The 23,607-nt window shown below is 34.4% G+C and overlaps 1 protein-coding gene across 2 annotated transcripts; it reads left to right on the forward strand.

Annotated features, from left to right (window-relative positions):
• Positions 1 to 1,491: 1,491 nt before the first annotated feature.
• On the forward strand, positions 1,492 to 18,283 carry MS3_00001933 (uncharacterized protein). Of its 2 annotated transcripts, XM_035733684.2 has the most exons (11): positions 1,492 to 1,580; positions 1,654 to 1,711; positions 2,922 to 3,008; positions 6,064 to 6,122; positions 8,145 to 8,199; positions 9,100 to 9,189; positions 11,423 to 11,509; positions 14,315 to 14,401; positions 15,661 to 15,836; positions 17,015 to 17,073; positions 17,664 to 18,283. In XM_035733684.2, the coding sequence occupies exons 1-10, from the start codon at positions 1,557 to 1,559 to the stop codon at positions 17,060 to 17,062; spliced, it is 771 nt and encodes a 256-aa protein (XP_035587806.1). In that variant the 5' UTR covers positions 1,492 to 1,556; the 3' UTR covers positions 17,063 to 17,073; positions 17,664 to 18,283. The 2 variants fall into 2 exon arrangements, with proteins under 2 accessions (XP_035587806.1, XP_051074907.1); XM_051209451.1 differs by having other exon boundaries at positions 1,513 to 1,711.
• The last annotated feature ends 5,324 nt before the right edge of the window (positions 18,284 to 23,607 follow it).

Below are 23,607 nucleotides of genomic sequence, written 5' to 3' on the forward strand. Positions count from 1 at the left end.
GCAAGAAAAAAAGAGAAGATAATATGCTTGTGGCTGTTGAAGATTCCAAAGGTATTTATATTTTTGACAACGCTTTAACCAGTAACCCCTAATATGAATCGTACCCACCAAGTGAAACCAAAAGACAGAAGCGAGGAGGTTCGAAGATGTATTTGAAAAGTTATCAATATGTCGAGGATCGACTGACCTAGACTGACTAGCGATTGCAGGAGACTTTGAGCACAGCGTTCCCAATCGTGATCTGGTATGGATACATGACCGAGCGCCTTCAGCTAGGTGACTTCATTAAAACTAATGTGGTCAGCATCAAATGTCGAAAAATTACAGAGCTATTTGTCTGGGGGATTTATTTACCACTACACTGTAGATAAATCCGAAAAACATATTATGTTTGTAAGTCTTCGACGGTGTTGCTGATCTATGATATTTAGAATTGCTTGAATTATTATACGAATCAAGAATCTCCGGAAAAGTTCAAGCGTCGAAGTCACACCTCGTGGTCAGCACCTTACGTGGACTACTACATCATTGACGTATCAACGTATCATAGATGCTTTGAAGACTGTACAACACAGAGGACGTTATTATAGAAATATATTAGTTAAAGTAGATACCAGCGAAATGAAGACCACTGCCGATGGGCCAGTACATGGCGAACGGTTAACTGATGTACGTTGGTCTTCCTTGACCTTGGTGAGGATCGACGATCTGTTCAATATTCAATGGCCCAGCCGCCAGATGATTTGGCTAGGGCTCAGTGAAATTTCACGGGCCTTACACACTGATCCGCGACAGATCACCATCAGGTCAGCCATGAAGCCAACCATCTTAGATCAGACGATTTCCAACCTGGGACAACATTCCAAATATGACTTTCAGCTTCGTTATTTCCTACTTTTGACTTATTTGATACTTTTCGGTCATAAGGTTATTATGGATCAAGCTTCTTGATCCTAATCTCCCGACTTCGGGGAATTTTTCGGGGGAAATGCGACAAAATTCACGAAATGTCCCCTGTTCAGCGATTTTCCCCCGTGATTTCGAGTTGTTTTGTGCAGATCGCCAAAAACCTAAGTGATATTTTGGATTTTCACCAGTGTTCAACAGACTTTATTGAAATCTATGAATTTTCACATGACTTTGGAGAAAAGCCAAAAATTCGGGGATTGGGAAACCCCGAATGTTTGCAGCATCTTTATGTTTGCCCGCAAAACATTTTTAACTGATGCTAACTGAGGTGGAAGATGTGCAAGAAGGAATATTACACATACCTCAAATATCGCTGAGCAGTAAGTATGAGTTATATGCAATTTCCGATACGACAGTCACAACTGAAATGCAATTTTCAAAGACGCAAAATATTCGTTTCATCTTTTAAAGTTGTTCACAGACAATCATCTTCGTCACCAACCCAGAAACTGTGCTAAAAAGAACGGATTTAATTTTTCTGCTACTCACTGAACAAAAGTTAAGGTTTCAACAAAGTATCACCTTGAGTTATGTGCGTGCTTCAAAGTAAAATGTGCTTTGCGCGTTACAAGTGACTTCCTGGAGTTATGAACGCGTTGATGGATAATACCGTAAGAAAACATTTCAGATCTACCACTCTGGTTTTTCTCAACCGAGTCTTTAAGCACTTACAATCTATTTTAGAGTTACCGTAACGAAGCTAACAACTGCGGTATTGTAAGTGCCACTTCAACCTCTGAAGGTGCGTCTCACAAAATTTTGCATATTTGGTTTCACCAACCGGCTTCAATTATTCGGTTTTATGCTTGCGCAGCAAAGTTGAATCTTATATTTTATACTCTCTCTGGTGGCGCCTCCTGAGGGTTCTGACACCTGTTTTAATAACTAAGCCACTTTAGCGAAGCTACTATGTTATCAGAGTGTTAAGCGTTTCATTTTTCATCATGTATTTTCATTTTCTGTCGGCAAAATAGTTTTAGTGATTTACTTCTGACTTTTGTAAGTAATAGAAATTGGTTAGTCTATGATGGTCGTTGACACTCATGATTACAGCGTCCCCTTGGGACGGATTTTCAAACAGACTGATGCCATATGTTTGTGTCAGTAGTTTCCATTATCGATTGTCACGCGCAGAAAATGAGCCTGTAAACTCACTGAGTGTTGACTTCTCGAGCTTTTCAGCCATATTTTAGATTACCATCTCTAAATGATGAAAAAAAGAAATGACACTAATAACAGTAGATTTATATCATAAAATTACATCGGTTTACTTCAAAATTTTTAATAGAGATCGAAGTTTTCTTATACTGCCTATAAAAAAGGCCAAATGTATGATTGAGTATTTGTTATAATCTTTTAAACACGTTGCAATACATGTTTCGTATGCAACCTATGGGTTTGCGTCTTTGTTTCCTTATTTCAACTAGAGTCGTTTGCGTTTTAGTTATATGTTCTGGATCACTCTCATCTTTGCTCTTGACGTTCTTACAAAGCAACCACAAAAACCCAGAAACTAGTGACCCTTTTTGCTTCGTATTTGGGGTTTGAGGTCACTATGGACAGTGACTTTCAAACGACGGTAAGCAGTAAATAAATGTGTGCATGTTTACTGTCTCACCCGTTGTCTGTCTTGTTCTATTCGGCTCAAGCTTTTTGTCAAAGGGTCGTTCACGTAAATCAAACCTATCGAATGTCAGTATAACAAGATTTAGACTGGGACTGCCAAGAGCAGCTTTATAATTTCGTTTCTTAAAACAGATATTATTGGCGACCCCAAATGTACCTCTTAAGTTGGAGGATTTGTCACATTGTGTTTATTTGACTGTTCGTTTGACAGTACAGATCTGTAAACTTAACTGTAACCCTCTGTAATGTATGAGAACATGGGAAAGTTTTACTGGTGCGAAGTTATTTAGTCTTTTTTACCTTATGACCTTGTTTCCTCCTAATAGATGATCAGCTGAGTTTATGCTGTCTGTGTGGTCAAACGTTTCCAAGTATCAAGTCCCTTCATATGCACATTAATGTTGTACACGAAGGTAAGCTTATTTAGTAGATTTCAAATTTGGTTTGCTATCAACAGTTTAAAATAATGCTACAGCAAATATCCTCTGTCATGGGGTTTGCCAAAACTATGTTTGACTTTCATGTATCGCTAATCAAATTACAATAAAGATCTCTTGTTCTAAGTATTCAACTAATAAGTACTCGTGTTCAAACTCTGCTCCAACTATATTAATTTATATACCCAAGTGGCAGCTGATAGATTTTTTTATCCTAAAATTTCGGCTTGATTACAGGGATAGTTCGTTCTATTCCTCGTTCTTATCCTCTTTATATTTGATCAATACACATTTTGCCCATTAGCTTCCGACTCATAAAAAGTCATTTTTCATTTTCACTGTATTTAAACTGATAAGTTTTGTACTTGAAATATAAAGCGAACTGTTGATTTTGTAGTATATATAATATGAATATATATTTCACTTGACGTGTTCAACGTGTACCCATATGTTCTAGTTCAGCCATTTTTTAGTATCAAGTTTGACTAGGTATTCTTAAGTTTACCTTAAAACTGCTTTTGAAATCCAGAAATTGCATTCTTATTCCTATTTGAGGATCTACGATTTTTGTCTCTACTAAGTCCAGCGTTTCTGTCAACATTTTCATAGGTCTATATAAACCGTTTATCTAGCTTTGATTACATATACGTAGTTGTTTTAAATAAACATGTTGACGGAAATAATAATCCTAGATTTGTTAAGAGAAAACTTAAGGATCTTCAGCATTAATTTTAAATCTGTCGCAAACTAGCTGGTACATCGAAGTAGTCTGTCTATACATAATTCACTCGAATTCAAAGTTGTGGGCTGCGTTATTGCAAGTATATTCTACCACCGTTGCTAATTTTAAAGCTGACTCGCTTGTAATTGGTAGTGACGTAAGACACGATAAAATCTTACATTTGTATTAAATTTCACTAACTTTTGGAATGCTACAGACAGCAGCAATATTCGCCATTCATGTAACGTAGCCCACTGGCGAGACAAGATGGAGGAAGATTGTGGAATGTTTCCACAACATTGAAACAACTAACAGGCGTTTATGTTATTTAAGGGGTAGTTACGGATTTTGAGTCCACTTATGCGGGTCGAGAAACCTGGTTTTCAAATTGGTAGCTCACATTAGCCTCAGGTTCTTGTTATAATTTGTGACGTACGTACATATTGTGGCCACAGATTATTCTGATGATACATCTTTCGACGTTGCTCTATTGCTTTTCCGATCAGATAACTAGGTCTGAAACTACTTTATCCGACGTGCCAGAAGACCCAATATCTATAATCACGGGCTGACGACAGATACAATGTATTCGTCATTACATTCTTTTCCCCAACGGGTCGTAGCGTATACGCTGTTCAGAATCAGTCTAATTATCAGTTAATTCTCAACAAGGCTCATTTGGTAGATATCACAACACGAACTACCAACACGGATGCTCTAGTTGAGTGTTTAGGTCAAGAATTGAGCTTTTCAGCCAGCTAGTATGAAGTCGATGTTCTCAGGTTGGACAATACAGACTATTTTCTGCTGTGACATGGAGTGTCGTTAGTTTTACTTAGTCCCGTACGCCTGATCTCACGTTTACTTGCTCGGTGGTTTCACCAAACGGCAAGTGTTTCACTGACTAATACAAATTTGTACATCATTCTTTCTACCCAGATGTTGGAGCCATTTTAGCAGTTATTTGAGAGTCAGTTTCTGTAATTACTCTAGATTGGCTTAGAATTTAGTAATTTATCTCAACAACATATCCACTTTCATAGCTGCTTCATCGTAAGTTGAGAGCAGAGAATGAGATCCCAGGTCTAGTTTGTATTATGAATGTCCGTTTACTCAGAAAAAGGATAGGGCGGCTAAACTAGTTATGGCAACAGTTAATGATGTCATTAAATATTGATCTAAGCCTTGCGAGCATGACAACTGCAATTAATGGCTGAATATGTTGGGTGTCACGGCTCAGGTTCTTTTACAGTGGCGTAAATGCATTCACTCCCTATCTTCTCTTCGTTCTTGAATCCCATTACTCTTTCAGATACACCTTTCCATTATCTTTTCAAACTATATAATCGATTCTCGATCTTCGCTATTATATTCTATCTCCTTTACTATCGATCTTGTTATTTTCATCTCGTCATAGTTATATGGTTTAGCAACTTTGGCCAGCGTACATCTTATCAAACCTCTAATTTGGTTATGGCTAACCACGTTTATTCGCCGCTATTGAACATCATTTTATCTCCTAAAATCTCACTGTCTAATAGTTGACTACATTGAGGAAGGTCAAACTACTCATCATCAACTGTAACAAAACATTTGAGACCTTCATATTTATAATTTCGATCAGACTATAATATTATACCATTCAACGAAGGCTTCTATTAGTGGTGTAAACGGTCGTCTAAGTGTATTTGTTTAGGTCTACTGAGTAATAGCAGCTAGATACTTTGAAAGGAGTAGTTAAGGAACGAACACAAAATCACAGTTTCATTCACTTCCTATCATATGATATTTAAAGCTGTTATTACTCGCCATTTATTTCCCAAGATTACTTTATATCCTTCCCTATTTCATTATTTTTTAGACAAGGTACGTCAATTTAAATCGTATTATATTTTTGTGTAAGCCTCTGTGCCAGTATTTCTGCTTACCTTTGATGATCATTACAAATAATTTATGCTAAATTACAGTCTGAATCTAATGCTAATCTAACCCATTTACGAGGTAAATGTCTTATATACAAGACTTTACACCTCACTTTGTGGACGTCATTGGTATCATTCGGCTGCTCAAAAAAAAGTATTTAGAATGAGTTTCGAACTTAAGATCTATTCGTTGAAAGCTTAGTGCCTTCACTACTATGCAGCTACTACTTTTGTTTATTGAATAATCTGAATAGTCTAATTTTCCCATCAATGTAGAATATAAATTTATGCCAGGTAGAACGAATAAAATGTAACGTTCCTTGGTTGGTATAAATCAAATAACCAACTTTATAGAAATACTAATTGTTTTCCCCTTTGATTCTTTTAGAAGTGGCAGACTCTTTTGATTTTCAGTTAACAGACGGTGAAAACGACGACTCTCATTCAGTAAGTTCAGACTATTGAGATGCTTTTGAATAGATTGTGAAAAAATATACTACTTTCGTCTACTTTTAAAAAAGAACTGTAGTTTTTACTATTTGTTATGCCTTTAATGTAATCTCTTTTTAAATTTCACTGGACCAATATAGTGATTATCCGAGTAAAAGTCCCTTAATAACTTGTGTGAAGCAAGAATTCTAATCAAGTCTAATTTTATTAGTTTTGTGATAAATATGTCATATACTGGGATATGTTATTCGTGATGAAATAACCGGACTCATGCGTATTTTATTTATTTATTTGAGCACATAAATATTGGTACAAGAGGGCACCAAATATATATGCGCCACACTTTTGTGTGTGGGCTGTGATACTGCCCGAGTGCCCAGACCGAAACAGGTGGTTTTCTTGGGGGGCCATGCCCCGAGGCTTTGACCTAAGGGTCTGACCCACAAGGCAGTGGAGCATCGTGAGGAGATGCTTCCCATCATAGCCGGTGACCAACGATTGGTTCATACGCTTTTCGTCCTCTCATTTTCGTAAACAACACTCCCGCCACGAGAAAGCAATGTGTAGGACTTCCCTAGCACAGGCTGTATACATGTGGCCGTAAATGAACAGTAGTCATCTCTCAGACTGGACGGCTAGATCAATGAGAATTCACCGTCAAATAGTTTAATAAACATTCAACTCCCCACTACCCACTCTCAACTTTAACAGGACATAGAAGTCAAACCCCCAACTCTTAGCAAAGTGAGAGAAACTTTGATTAACTTTATTCAGGTGGGATTAATATATTGTGACGGGTTGATTTCTTAAGTTTGAGATCTAGATGTAATTCGGTGTCATTGGTTTCATATTTTTGTGCTGAGGCTGTAAAGACAAAAATTAGATCTAACGCGTCGTTTGTTTGCGTTTAATACTGAGTGAATTAGTATATAACTCAAGTGCAGACACTAAAAGAAGCTAAAACCTTGAAGGTCGAGCTCAACATGTACTATATTGAACGATCTATGGATATTTTGTCAAAAAGTTAATCAGACATTGAAATTTACCCAACAAATGCTGTTCATCGCTCTCACCAACTGCTGCATTTGATGTTTTATACAGCCTAATGTTTTTAAACCTCGTCTACCTGTACTTCGTCTAGTTGTAGATCGAAAGTTTAACCACTAACTTCGTCAGTGTATTTTTTGGTTTCTACAGCAGTAATTGTCAATATTCCTATTAATTTGACTATCGGCTTATCATAAGAATGGTTGATTTTTCTGGACTTTTCGTGGCACTATGGATTCTACCAATAAAATCAGGCTTTGTGTCCTATTTCTCTGCACTTACTGGGACAGTGGTTTTCGTAGAGGCATTGTTTAGTCAAATAATGTGCATCCTACCTCCAGTAGATAAATAGTAAAGCCTTCCTCAACACTTTAGTAGATTATTTAAGCAATGCGATGGATCCAAGAGACTTAAGATCAAAATTACATAAACTCCGAAATTGCCGTAATTTCTAGATTAGGTCAAAGTAATATGCTTGACTTAATTTATCTATCGAAATTCTGCTGTGACATCAAAATTCGATCCATGGTCATTATCAAACTATTCACAAATATAGTGCTGATGGCGACAGATTTCGCAGATTGATAACATCAAATGAGATCAATAACTCGCCAAATGGCTTCCAAAGGTGCTAAATTCGATTAATCATATTGGTAGACAATCTGACTAAACTTCTCTTATTTTACCCATCTTACGCAACCATACTTCATGGTGTCATTAAGTATGAGGTCTGCCATAAAACTGCTCACCGTGGTGGAGTCAGAGATAAACTAAAAAAGTGTAGTTTGTTTTCATTAGATAACCTTATTGGAATGCTGAAAACGTCATATAAAATCCCTGTTTCAGGAATTTTACGGGACAAATAATATTCTTACATGATATTGTCTTGCTATACCAAATTATACTAAATGGTAACATCATTTTATTCAATATGCTACAATCTTATTCTTCGCGTTCTTTATTTATTTTTAGGTCACCTTAGGATCGCGGATCTCACTGTCATCTAGTAGTGAGGAATTTATATCCAGTAAGTAATGTTTTTACTCCCTTGGCAAACAGTCATAAGTTGTTTGTCCTGCTTTTCTTTATCATTCTAAAATACTTAGAAGATATTAAAATGAAAATAATTTATTGTTACAGATAATCCTCATTCTTAAGTTTTGTTTATTGGTTATGAATTTATAAAAGTAATCTAACAAGGCTTCACTCCTATTCTTACGCTGTTATTATCCGCAACATTTAGAATCCTGTGGAGTTAACAGTCATTTCTAGTGGGTTAATTTTGCTGTAAACTTTGTTGAACTCTTCACTTCATTTCTTGAGTTCTTTTTTTGTGCTCAACTAACTTTATTGATTCAGTTCTTAAGATTGATTGGTGTTTACGAATATGTTGTGAATTCTTGGAAAAATCACTGTGAAGTATAATAATCAGTTTGTATTTCGCGTTTGTTTACCATAACACTGTAAAACCATTAATACCAAATTGTCTTTTAAAGTCTTTCGCAACTGCAATTTAATTAGTACCGAATCTCCCATTCAGCGGTGAAAGAATTTCGTTGTTTATATATTTTTTTCAGGAAAATTCTTTCTTTATTGTCGTGGACTTATTTGTACCCTACTTCTTTGAATATTTATTAATATTACTCAAACATCAGATGTACAAGGTTATACACTTAGCATTGAAGTACACTTTGTGTATGGCTTATTGATTCTGCATGGGTTTCTTAACCACAATAGGTAGATGTATATATATATATATATATATATATATATACCATTCTTTCCCAAACAATATTCTTCTTTACTGTTTAGAATTATTAGAGCACGAACTGGCAAACCTGTTAAGTTTTTAGATGGCTGAATACATATTTATGTATTGGTTTGTTCATAATCATTCTAATAATATCCTCTTTACTTTAACATTCAGAGCCTGAAACTCCAGTTGTTTGTCCGAATTGTAAAAAGTCGTTTCCTGGTCTCACAAGTTTGCGAGTTCATATAGATTCTGTACATCATGGTGAGAGTTTATACAATTAATTGACTTAACTGTTTATTTTGAACATAAATAACTAGTGTATAAGTTGAAGAAAGTTCAAAATATTTGATTATAGTTTTCATTACAGACTAGATAACCGTTCAAAAAAATGAAAACTTTCAAAGTAATATTCTATTATAATTTGATGCATTTCAACAATTCACTCAGTTTCCTCGAACTGCAGTTAAGGTTATGACTATCAGGTTTGAATTGTTAATTTAACACTTTGGCTACTGATAAACTCTTAGTAAAGTATTACATATTCAAATTAAGAAGCACTTAGTTTATCTTGTAAATGATGTTAACTACTTATAATTACTATTACCGATTGGCTGCCGGAAAAAATCTGGTTAACCAATAGTATACATATTAAGGGATTGAAAATATATATATACTAAATATTTAATCAAGATAGTATGACTTACCAAACAATAAATGATTAATCAATGCTAAAAATTAAGATTATCAAAAAACTAATATTTTTGTAATTATATTTGAAGGTAGCTAATAATAAAATCCCAAGTGTCAACATGATGTAAAGTAGAAAAAGAATAAGTTGAAAACTTGGTTCATTTCAAAAGACCAGAACACTAAATTTTCATGAAAAACTAATTATCTTGGGTAAAAGTATATGAGCCTAAAAAATAATTGTGACGAATTTCTAGCCAGTTCTTAGTCAGTCAGAAAACAGCTTTTATAAATTGGTATTTTATGGAAAAGAAAACAGTAATATTGTAAAGTGTAATATTTACTTATAAATCTATTAATGCTTCGACAGATTCCTCTGTAAATCGAAGAAACAACAACGTATAAACTCGTCTTTATGGATAAAGATTGTCCATCTCAAACCCCTATAAGGACTCAAACAAATTTTTAATCGTCTTTATGTTGTTACTAGTTAGAGTTAGGTATTTAAGATTGAGGTTTTCATCCTGAACTGACATCAGCTACAATGTAAAATGCTCTGCAGCACTAATAATGAACTAATTCCGAGCGAGAATAAAATTTACGGACGATCTTTGAGCGATGCTAAAGTGACCTTAGGAAAATTCTCCTACTCACTAAGATCAGAAGATGGATTAAGATTTAGAATTCGACGTGAGAGTTTTCATCACGAACTGACCTCATCTGTAATGCTGAAATACTATTTAGCCATATGAATGAATGAATTCCGCGTAAAAATCCAAGACCTGCTATTTTAAATCTCATTGGTTCGTATATATGTTGTAGTCTCACTGAATTTCGTTCATAGGCACAAGAGGCGCTATGTAGTCAGTTCATCCACAAGATGCGATGTCACCAAGTTAAAGTTCGTTTTCATGATTAAGCTTTTAGGGGTAAGATTCAGGGATAGTGTCGACTTGTTATATACAAACTAGAGGGACAGAATTAGATATTTGATGAGTTTAATACTATCATTTTTACCACATAGTTGAAGAAAATAATTTTCCAATGTCATTTTGAACGTTTAGATCAGTATACAAACGTATTTTTGCTACTCTTAATAAATGACGTTCGGATTTCACACAAAAACGTAGAACGCATTCTCGATTCTGATTGGCTTGTCCCTAGAATATACTTTTGCCATATCTTCTTGATTCGTTTGTTAGCATCAAAATGTTAAAAATAAACTAATCACTGCACCCAAATTTAACCTTACGCTGAACATGTAACTGATCGGATTCTATCCTGCTATTTGTAATGCAAATACGTCACAAATACTAAAATCATATAGATCGTTTACCGACGAATGATTTTCTTTCTGTAGAGGTTAACTTATTTTGGTACTCATCCATTTAGTTTCTTATATAGTCTGTTTTAATTAAAAGTGACAAAATATCATCGAAGACCATCAACTGTTTGAAAAACTGAAAATGTTAAAACAATAATTGGGGATTTATTAAGAACAAACACAATTGTTTCCCACAAAATCATTAATAATTCCTTGAGGGGATTTTATAAAAGGCAACTATTTAAAGTACTTTACATTTTTCATCATTCAGAGTAGTGAGACTTTTTAAAATGAACACTAAACTAGAACTTTTGTCGAATAACTCACAGTGAAAGCATTGTACATGTTTCTTTTCTGGGATATTTTTAGATCACGAATCTGATTTTGTTATCAATATCTATCTTTATAGTCTATATTTAATTAATATTCTCAGAGATTTACTTCTAACTTAATAGATTTATGTGAACATTTATTATCCACTAGGTAATCGAATACCTCAATGTGATTATTGCATGAAAAAGTTCTCCACATTATCCTACCTTCGAATGCATATTTCTACTGTTCATGAAGGTTAGTTATCATTTGAAATATTGCTAATTGTTTGGTTATCCAAAAGTAAATATAAGAGCATAATAACTTGTTCCGATAATCTACAATAAGATGCAGATCAAGTACGTTTGAAGCATAAAACCAAAGCTTTTGTACGTGTCCAACTTACAATTAGGATGTACAATGATAATCAAAGCGACGTTTACATAAAATTATAATTAATAATCGTAGGAACACTACAGTTAACCTTTTGAACTAAAACTCAAACTTTCTACTTGATAAAAGTGTCTTGAAGCGAGATGTGAGACAATTTTTTGCTCTCTCCACTCCTCTGTTTATTATTGTGTCATCGCTAAATGTTTCTCAGTAAGTAGTTTAAAAATTGTTGTTTGTAGTAAATATCGTTTATCTAATATTTCTTGTTCAGCGTAATAGTTTTGTGATAATTGCATACGCTTGTCTGTTTATACTCTTTGCCTATGTCAGTCACCCATCCACAACAAAGGACTAGACACTTATAGATATCAGTCCAAGTTACCATACCTCATAAGCACAACAAGATGAACACCGAATTCATAGAAGCAGTCGCTTCAATGTTAGTAATATGTAAAAGAAAGATTGCATATAAGGATATAGTACAGGAAAAAAGAATTAGTTGGTAGAAAGAAGGATATAAAGTAATTTTAATCTCATTGTTTATAGGAAGACAAAGAGTGTATACATCCACACCATTGTGATCGATTCTGAGCCATGTCACCCAGAGTCCCCAACCATTGGTTAAGATAGTCACGCTGACCCTAACCAAATAATCTGCATCTGCCAACATGGTTAAGACCAGAAGTGAGTGACCTCATGGACTGATTTCACGTTTTGGTTTGGTCACCCTTCGATTTCTTCCAACCGTCTCCAACACTACTCAGCATTGCGCGTCGTGGTAATCGGTATTCAGGTATACGTCACACGTGGCATAACCATCTCAGTCGATGAAGATTTACAACCTCATCCACTTGTGTATCATCATTTCCTAATACACTGCGTCAAACATCACTTACGGTATACTTGTCCCTTGATTGATAGACGGATATCTGGCCTTTGCCATATGTGACGTAAGTAGGTAAACGCCAAACGAACTTTCTGAAACCGTGCAGAACTTTCGTCATATACCAACCCATTAGTGCTGATCAGACTTCCAAGATGAGTGAAGTTATCGACGCGTTCGACTACTTCACTCCCTATCCTTAGTTCAGGTGTTGACGCAGGCCATTTCTGAAACAACAACTCGCATTTAAAGGGGGAGTTGTCTACTCGACATAATTCAGATAATTGACAGTTTTCATTGATTTGTACACCAAAATACATAAAAATGAAATTCAATTTATTTCATCTATACTAATTGTTCTCTCACAACTCAATCTAGGTAATTAGTATCGTATGTTCAAAGTAAAGTGCGTGCAAAATCTTGCAAATAGATTAAAAATAATCAGTTTTAGTTACAACTGTTGATCAATATTCATAAATACGTGTTACATTAAGTATTATCGTATTATTTTATATCGTAAAATCCAAGGTCACTGTAAGATTGGTTGTTATTACCGCATGTTTATGCATAACTTCATTTGTGAAAATGTATGTTATCCCTTAATGCAGATTAGAGCTGTGCACGTTTTGTATATTTCACACTCTAGTATTGTTAATAGTAGTTGCAGTAGTAGTAACCGTAGAAAGGTTCCCCTTTTGTTTATAAGATCCTCCTGGCTTTTGCATAAAAAATCACTCATATATATTTGGCTCACTCTTGTACTAATATTTATGTGTTCAAATAATAAATAAAAATGAAAGAAAGAAGGGATGCGTCGTGGGGAAATTTTCCACTGTTGCGTTTTTCTTGCTTGTTCATGTCATTCCTGTTTATTTGCAAGCATGTCTTTGAGTGCGTAGGTACTTTTTTTCATGTAACTACCTATGTTTTGTGGTTTAGACACGTGATTGGTACTTAAATTCGCAAATTAATATCTTGTTTAATCAAACCATACACAAAAAATCTTAATTGAGATCTCTCATAATATACGAATCACAGGGCTACTGACATATTCACATACTTGCTAAAAGATGCGTAACTATACGGATTGATAGTTTTCTACTGCGCAACTGTGATAGATAACTATATTAATATTGAAGTTCGAAAAAAATACAATTATGGTAAAACACTCACTTATGAAGTCAATGTGAAACAGTTCGTTTTATGTAACTTTTATACTAAGTGTAAAATTCATTTCCATCATATGTATTAAACATTTCATAAACAATGCTTCATTCCATAGTAGAAACATCACAAAACTTCATTTTATTCCATAAACTACCCTCTTGTGATGTGAAGTGTAAATACGAACACCAACATTTTATAACGTCCAAAGTTTTTTCACCACTACAATCTACCTCAATGCTAAATAGAGATCTTATTATCCATCATATCTTTCAATCTCGTTGTTTCAACTTAGTGTTGATTCAATATCAAAGTGAACCGCGGTAGTGAGTCTGCAGTAACAATTAGAGGAAAGCAAGTGATAATATTGGTATATCGAACATACTTCATTCAATGTAATGAATCTATAAACTAAACTTGTTACCTTGACACTTGATTTTAATTGTCATAACTTGAAACCGTAACCAATATCGCTAGTTTTCAGGGTTTTTTTCTCTGAAATGTTCCATAATCTTTCAGAGCATTTTCATTCATTTCGTAATCATTTAGTTTTGTGTTTATATTGTTTTAAAAATAGGTATTATCTTTCCCATTCTTCACATATTTTTTTAATCATTACTCAGGTGTCCGTGCATATTCTTGTAATATCTGTGAGAAGAGTTACACTCAAAAGCACTCTTTGAAAAAACATCTTAGAAATTCTCATTCAAGTATGTTTCTACGTCCACGTTATCTGTGTTGTTTATTGATAAAACCGTAAAGAAATTAATAGTTTCAATAAAATACAAGATTTTAAAGAATGTATTGTATTCCAAGAGCTGTGGGTTAATGATACTACTTTATATCCTAAACTAAATTAAGTGGAGTGGGGCTCAAAATTGGGGATTAGTAGCTAAGAGTCGAACGCCCTAACCATTAAGCGACCGCTTAGTGGTACACAGTCATTTTACAAGCACATTTTACTACATCGGAAAAAATAAATTTCCGTTCCTAGAAAATAACATTTGAAATCGTCAACCGGTCTAAGTTAGACAACCACTTTAAACTTGGGAGCACTGGACAGTCGTTTCGTCCTACCATGGGACTTCTCTCCAGTGCACATCCACGACCCCGCAACTGGATATCAAACCCAAGACCTTCAGTTTCACGTGCGGACGCTTAATCTCTAAACCACAAAGTAAATATTCAACTATTTTCATGTCTAACTCCAATTAATCCATTATATTGTGTCACCGTTTTCCACTGTGCTTTGCGTGTACCTTCCTCACACTCGACACGGTCGAACTCCGCTGGTCATAGCTTCTCACTACGACTTCAGAAATTTCCTCTCCAAGCTGTTTACTAGTAAGCGCATGGTAAATGTCAGTACGGGGCTGTGGAGATTGTTGAATTTCACTATAATCATGAGTTCGTGGGTGCATAATGCTGAGAAGTCTCATACTAGGAATAAACAGCCGTCTAGTGCTTTCACGCTGTCAGTGGTTATGATTTCAATGAAATTTAACCGTTTTTACAACCCTATACTGATAACTATCTCTCTCTACGTAGCCCGAAATACGTAAGTACTTTATTAAATTATATCTATGCAAAAAGAGATTGATAAAGTTAGTACAGAGCTTAAATATAATAAATCTTGTTTTCATACAACCCATATTTCACGGATAATTTCGATTAACTAATGAACATCTCACATTTCGGTTGAAATTAAGAACAGACTCAATAATTATCACATATTTTACGTAGACTCTTTGAATTTGAATACGATAATCTCTGTATTCTTGGGTGAAAAAACAGTTGACTAGTCAAGTATTATCAAACAATTTAGCATGTTCTTTGACCATATTTTAGCCTTCACCTCTATAAAAGGCTTATTGCACGTCGTCTGGACACTGTAATTTATGCTTCAGAAATTTTTTAAATTTATAATACCTATCAACGATGACCCATACATTTTATTTTTTCTATTTAGTCTCATCCAGTCAAGACATACTAGATGATTCAGGACCAACTAATGGGGTACCGAATAAATCTAGTCAGTCTGCATGTTCCAATGAAATGCGTACTTTTAAATCACGCAAAAGGTTACTCGTTGATTCTCCAATCATACCTAATTCCTGTAGTCCTATTCCATCTAGGTCGAATGAAGTAAGTGCCTACTTCAGTGATATGATTCAAATGCACCACTGACTTGTCCAATGTTCTTTTATGTGTAAATCACTTATCTTTATTTACCGGTTTTCTATCCAAATCACTTTTAGTTTAGGAATATTATCATTTTTGTATCTTAACCAATTTTCTTTGGGTTACTCAAACGTGCCACTTTTTGGAGTGAAGAAATATTTGTCCCATGATTATTCATGAGTGCCAGATTTATAGTTAATCTTCTTATATTAATTATTTACTGCTAACAATAAAATTAGGAAATTCATTTCTTAAATAGGTTTGTTCAAGTATATTGACAGAAAAGTACGTTGCTACTGAATAGAAAAGCTACCAAACCTTATGAAGGTTTTAAGTGGCTACTTCAAAATGTACGATTTTTACTCAGTGGTAATGTAAATTTATACACCTGGTTTTAGCCAGATGCATTATGTGAAGGTTTAGTGGTACTGTGATTATGCTACTTACGTCTATTGACATAAGTAGCATGTAACACCAATCGGAAGTGGAAAACCTTGCAGCAGAAGGCTATGATGGTTGACTTAAAGGAAACAGAAACGGAATTAGAAAGGAATTGCTAATCGGAAGAATCATCCAAAATGTGAAAGACAAATGATGGAAATTTGCAAGTGAAGTATTTCATGTATGTATGTATCATTTCCAAGGTTTGATTTGATAATTTCGAATAAATTGAGCATTGGGTAGATTGTTATAAATAAATAATATATTTGTAATATTCCAATGAGTAGAAAATTAGATTTTCTGACGTTTCGTGACTTAGTGTAAGTCACTTCTTCAGAGAATAAATAACCAAATTAAAATAATTCCAAGTTTAAATAGTGCAACGGAACAATACGAATAATATTATTCTTATTGTTCCGTTACAAATATATTATTTATTTATATTTCATGTATGATTCTCATATTCTATCACGATACTCTGTAGTATATATATATATATAATATTTAGCTACTAGAAGTTTATTTTGTCGTATAACATTCTTGAAACCCTTATTAAATGAATTCACTTCACCTTACTAATTGCTCCATTTCCATATTGTATGACAGTTCCATAATACTATTTACAATAACTTTTCTTAATGAGTTTATATTACCTGTAATCAAAGGATTCTCATCGAAGTTTACCATACTGTGAATCTTAGGTGAACGGTCCTGTTTCATTGGAAACTAAGAATCGCCAAATCAGTTGATGACATAAAATGTAAGTCACAATGATTTTCTTATATTCCTTGATGTTACTTTTGAACAACATTAAATAAAACTGTTGTGGTACGTGGTTTTATTCAATACAATTACAGTTAATCAAATTTATACGCAATTTTTATATATGGTTTACGATAAAGGCCCCATTTTCACAGAACTTACAACTAATAATTACATGATTTTAGAGGTTTCTCAATTTCAGTAAATGCATCTTAAGCAACGTCACAATAAATCACTTCATCTCAATGGAATTTTCTAGTATTTCAAGTCACCTAAATTTATATCAAACAACTACATAATCTACTTACCTAACGTTTAACAACAAATGAAGTGCATAACTGTAACTTGTCACTTAACCTTGTTAATAATTTATTGACTGCTACGTATTTATGAGTATTTTGACAAATTATGTCTCTAATTCGCCTAATTTATGATGTACTCTTCATATAAGGTCATTACTGCAGCCTTATCTCGTAAACTTATATGTTTTGTGTCATCATAGTTTTCCATCAATTCAATGATAAATTACGTAGTTTTCTGTACTGTATATGGATCAATTGATATATTTTGGGTTTTTCTTCTCCCTAGACATTCGATTAACAGATATTCCTTCGGATAAAACTTTCGTGCAACTTTTTTGTATTTAGACGCACAAATAACCATGAACCTTCCAATCTTCAAGCAGAGTATTTTTATGTCTACCTCATCAATTAAACTGACACCTACCTCAGTTTATATGGTCTCCATTATTGCATTTATATAGTTCAAATGATAACTTTTCATACCAAAAACCGGTTCGCTGCAGATTTTTTTGAGTTTTTTAAATTTGGTTTTCAAACAATTGATTATTAACACATTCTTTGTATTATGTACTAAATCCAATACTTTTGCTATCTGAACACTGTTCTTTAAGCTATTTTTGGACCAAATCTTATCTTCATCTGTATTCGCGATCTCATCTAATGTTGAATTTTTTTCAAATATTTTTGGACTTTGTCTTATTTCTCAATGCTTTGTGACGGTTGATATATATATATATATATATATATATATATATATATATATATATATATATATATATATATATATATATATATACAGTAGTAATCCTGTGACTGAAAATCTCAGAACTGTTTAGTCTTCTTCTCGCTCTAGTTTTTTGTGGCACGTTTTTCAGATGAAGAGTTTTAATATATGTGCTCTTACCACCTTTTTCATCTTTATGATGTGAAGATTTGGTCTACATAGTAGAATTTACGTTAGTAGATGTCAGTCTGAAAAAGTGCGTATGAGACACATACGAAACAGTAATATAAAGTGCAAGAAAACGAATAGTTTGAAGTCACAATAATCCTTATAGAAAGAGTACTATATCATCGATTAGTCACTAAATAAAATGAGTTTATGCTAGGGTGAGACTAAACCGAAATGGGGGGGGGGCGAGAATTCGGGTTAGAATAAAAACATGTTTGACCAGAAGTAGGCGAATGAACATGGCTCTTCTTTTTCTAATTTTATTGTTGAATTCACTAGTCAATTGAAGCTAGACTACCATGAAAAACCTGGAAGCACTGAACGGCCGTTTCGTCATAGTATAGGACTCCTCAACAGTGCACATCCACGAATCCGCCCCGCGAGATTCGAACCCAGGACCTATCAGTCTCGCGCGCGAACGCCTAACCTCTAGACCACTATGCCCGTATCCAACCGTGTTAATGTCTAACTTCAACTAATCCACGAAAGTGAGCCACCGTCCACCATTGTCTTTAGTGAGTTACTACCTCACAACAGACCCATTTTACTATCGAAAGCTTGTCCTACAGTCCAGAATAACGCACAATAAAGACATCTGGACCCCACTTATGTAGGTTCTTCAAACTGAAACAAAGATCTTTTGTTGCTTTGTTCATATGACAAGGTTACTAATATCGGAAAGAGCTCCATAGGAAATTACATAAACAGATGAAGGGAAAAATTTTGATACGCTCAAACCAGATAACGTCTATTCCTTACTTTGTATACCTAAAATATTAGCTATTAAAACTGCTTCCGTATCTCCTATAATCTCGAAAAGTAATCTGGATACCTCTCCACATTTTCGAAGTTTGTCGATCTTGCGCAACGTGAAACTTGGCACAAATATGCATCATTTCATGTTACCTATGTGCACCAACGGTTTGGAATTAGGGTTTTCCAACTCACCTAGGTGGATACTCCATATCCACCAACCCGGTTAAAGCGCCAGACATTCGCTTTTCGTCCTCTCAATTTCGTAAATAACACACCCACTGCGAGAAGGTAGTGAGTAGGACTTCCCTGGCAGAGGCTGTATACGCGTGGCCATGTGAGAGCATTTAGGGGCCGCACTTAACCTTATTCTAAGCCATCACTTCACGAACAAATACCACCTGTGGAAGTAGTTAGGTACGTATAGTACATCCTAACCACTTCAGTCAATAATGATTCACGACCTCACCAACCAATGTCATCCCTACCTATTACCTCCTGCCTAACCTCACTTTGTCGTTCCACAACATTCAAGTAATTCAGCCTACATGTCTTGTACTTTCAAAATTCGTAGAATAATTCAAAATAGACTGCTCCTCGGTATACTCTTACGTCGACAGAAGTATATCTCTACTACACAAGTGATGTAAATTAGGAAAAAGCCAGATCGAATTTTTCTGAATCCATGACGAAATCTCATCACACCGACTCATCTGGTTTGATTAAACTCCCAAAATCGACTAGTGTACTCCTTATCACTAGTTCGGGAATTTAGATAAACAGCAACTGAAGTAACATTTTACATTTAGAGCGATAAAAATATTGTTGCTCAAGGTGATCAAAATAGTGCAACATGGCGTATTAATCAAACAGGACTATACCACCATCGTATTCTAATTCAACAAGTAAACCTGGGAAATCATTCCTTGAAACGAGAATGTTGCTTTTCGAGGCGATCTTTAAATACGTTCGGTAAAAGTGCAGTTATTAAACGAACTTGAATTAAGGTTGATAGTTCGTCATAAACTCTGACTCAACGCCATTAAGGGTTTGGAAGGCTTGTGTTGACTTTCCTTACAACTCGCTTGGTAAAAGTAAGGAACTGAAGGGTGGCTGTAGAGCATTTAAACTATAACGTCCAGTCTTAAGTATATTTGTGTTTAGCATGAAGATAGCTTGTGTGAGGCACAGCGTGTTTGAGAATCTGAAGAAGGAAAAGTTAGCTTATGACTCAATGCTTCTACATTTAATGATGAAAATAATAGAAAGCAGTCGGCATTAACAATCGTAAGATTAAGACAATCGAAATAAGAATTTGCCAGCATCAGATTTGAAATATACTAAACTGGTCTTCAGCATGTTACTATCATCACTTTGATCATTTGGCTGAGAGTGGATTATTCGTCGTTTACCAGAAATCATCCGACTAACTCCTGCATTTTCGATGTTTGTTTCTTTGGAGAAATGTCAGGGATTTTCCTTTTGAAAATCATGCCGTATACTAAATAGATTTTTTTTTGGATTATATCTACGTTATGTCCTTTATTAAAACGTTTACTCGATGATAAGGATTACGATGGGAACTATTAATAATCGGGCCTTACAAACATTATATCCTTAGTAATAATAAGATTTTTACATAAGTTCATCTGATGTAACTAGTTATTGCTAAGTAACTCAGTAGTAGTGAAACAGGCTTTCAATGAGATGTCAGTACCCATATATATGTTGGGGGCGTTCTGTTCTCTGAGCCGATTTATTCTGTTGTGAAGTCTCAAATCTTGATTTAAATGGCTGTGGATGAATTAGCTAAAAGTTTCGTCCCGAATGCTCCCGTGTTTAGTAACAGTAGGTTACCGGTGTTTCCAGGTATACTTCATAAACAGAAAAAATTTAGTAATTTATAATGAAGCATTGTCCTAATTCCTTTAAGGAAAGTTAAGTCCCTTCTTTAAGGACTCCAGATATGGTGCTTGAATCACTTCAGTCGGTAGCGAACCCTAAGACTTTACTACTCCCAACGAATGGGGTTATTTACAGTATAGTTTTGTGCTGCATCTTTAATTTATAGATAATAATAATAATTGTAAATTTCAGTCACTTGCTAATCGTATTGTAATCCTCCTGCACGTTTTTTGGTTGTATTAATATATTTGTTCTCCCAACAATTCTCGCTCACCTCTTGCTTTGTCCAGCAACATTTGATCTTCTCACGACCTAATCATCAGTTAATTAAGCACAAACAAGCATAGACATTGTCGTTAATCGATGCCCATAGGCAAGATAAACCATATCACGGATTTCCTGGGAATTTACAGGTTTCCTGACTTTTTATGCGATATTATTCTATTGGCTGCAGAAAGTGGACATAAACGCGCTGATAAATGAACGAATCGCATCAAAACAAGTAGATGGGTTAGGTTATCGGCTCATAACTAGGCTTTTAAGATCTTCACCCGGTATGAAATATCTTTTTTAGACACATGTTTTGGCTTTTTAATAAAGAAAGCATATGTTAATCAATTGGACAAAGTAATTTATGGCTTGGTACCAAGTAAAACATGAACACGATTGGATAGAAGTATATGTCTTGAGTCAAAATATATACAATTTTACAAGCTTTTAAATATCCCTCAACTATTTATCTCAAGCAACTTGAACTAGCCGAAATCGTGCAACCACCCATAATGTGCAACATGAGTGGAAGTTTCAACTTCTATTGATCAGTGAAGTTGCTCCATCCTGATAAGGTTTCTACGTCTACTTTCTCCTCTCGTCTTTTCGTAAAGGATGTTTGACTAAGACAATCTCAAATAACGACCTGAACCAATCCAATTCATTCGTAAATTGAGAATTGTCGATTAAAATATGTTGCTCTACTAATAATTATAAGAGTTTTCGCAACCGACATCCTAAGGTTTAGTTTTCAGAGTGAAATTTCACGAATACCGAATAAATACTGATATTACGCAAACATTATTGAACCTTGTGTATAATTACACTTCTGAAGAAACCCGAAATGATTTCGTTGCAACACTCATGTACCAGTAAGCTGTTTGTGAGTAATAATATTAATAGTAAAACCAGTATGGAAACTAAAATTTAAGTGTCAAAATAACAAACAGCCAATTTCAAAGTTTGAGTGAAACAAATATAAACAAAAATTAGTATAAGCATTGATACTCACACTAACAGGTTATAGTTTGTTAGTTCATCGAGTTTCTACCTTAATAAGGTCGGTCAAACTTTCTTACTCCTCTAGTACAGTATGTAACAGAATAAATGCTTTGTAAATCTCTCTATGGTGATTCATTTTACAGCATAGCAATTTCTTCTATTTTTATCACTACTTTCACTAAGTACTTATGCAACCATTTTTTCCTACTCATGTGCTCTAATTCGTTAAACTCTTATTCTTGAACCGAGGTTGAGATTTGCATTGATTATTTCGTTTTGTTGTTGCACAATACTGAACAGTCGACACCAAGTCCTTGTTTAATTGGATCTGCGGTTACGGAGGTAGTAGTTTGTAGTGTCGGTTATTATATTAAGCCCATATACCTTATTCTAGCTTTCGGACAGCCCAATCTATTCATTCTACTTGAGTCACATTCTGACCTTGTTATTTATTCGCTTATCAATCTTGACTGTTTCTATACACCGCGTAGGTATGTGTACATTTCTTATCCCACTACTCATCACATGTCTGCAACTTACTTTTGTGTAACTATAAATATCGATTAACGCTTGGTTAAATGGGAGTTGGCTTACCCGCCATATCCACTGCGCGTCGTTTTGCTTCGTTCTATTCCATTCATTTTATATACAATATATATATATTTCAATAACGATCAATCATTACGATCACCTTGGTGTCAGATCCACGGGCCACTAAAAGTTGTTAATCACTGTCACTTGATTGTCTGCCGTAAACAATTATAAATCTATTTATTCCTTGCAGGTAAACATTTAATTTTATGTTATCAACTATTTTTGTCTGTATGGTACGTTACTCCATACCAGAAAAATGTTAACTCTATAATGAATTTGTATTACTTTTGGGTTATTTTTTTTTGTTTTTACATAATTTGTTTTATACATTAGAAGTATATCATTTAGGCATAAAATTTTTGCTTTGAGGTAACTGTCGAATATAAGTGACTAAAAAAAATGCTTTTTACACTGCACAGAGGTACGCAAAAGTTTGACACAAACGAAAAAATCTTGGTTTCTTTGATTGTTTTCTGTGTCTAAACATAAATGATTACAATATGAATTATGTCGGTAAATAACGAGGTTTCTATTAAGAAAAGAATGCAATTCTGACCTACTGGATAGATTAGTTTAATCCATTCATTAATAAACAGACAAAATTAAAATAAGAAGAAAAATGTTTTGACAAATATAAAGACTATCAACATAGTTAGAATAGTAGGCGTCTCCAACAAACTGAAGAAGTAGTTCAATCTAAAGTGAGACAACTCAAATGAATCACTTGTACCAAGTCCAATCAGGGAGTTCTAAA

The sequence above is a fragment of the Schistosoma haematobium genome, chromosome 1, assembly GCF_000699445.3.
Source record: "Schistosoma haematobium chromosome 1, whole genome shotgun sequence".
Classification (NCBI taxonomy): Eukaryota; Metazoa; Platyhelminthes; class Trematoda; order Strigeidida; family Schistosomatidae; genus Schistosoma; species Schistosoma haematobium.

Excerpts from the sequence above, each read along its gene's own strand:
- MS3_00001933 (XM_035733684.2), top strand. The coding sequence starts at position 1,557 with ATGAACGCGTTGATGGATAATACC. Across the intron at positions 1,581-1,653 it reads ACGCGTTGATGGATAATACC|AGTTACCGTAACGAAGCTAA; the intron begins GTAAGAAAACAT and ends AATCTATTTTAG. Across the intron at positions 6,123-8,144 it reads AAAACGACGACTCTCATTCA|GTCACCTTAGGATCGCGGAT; the intron begins GTAAGTTCAGAC and ends ATTTATTTTTAG.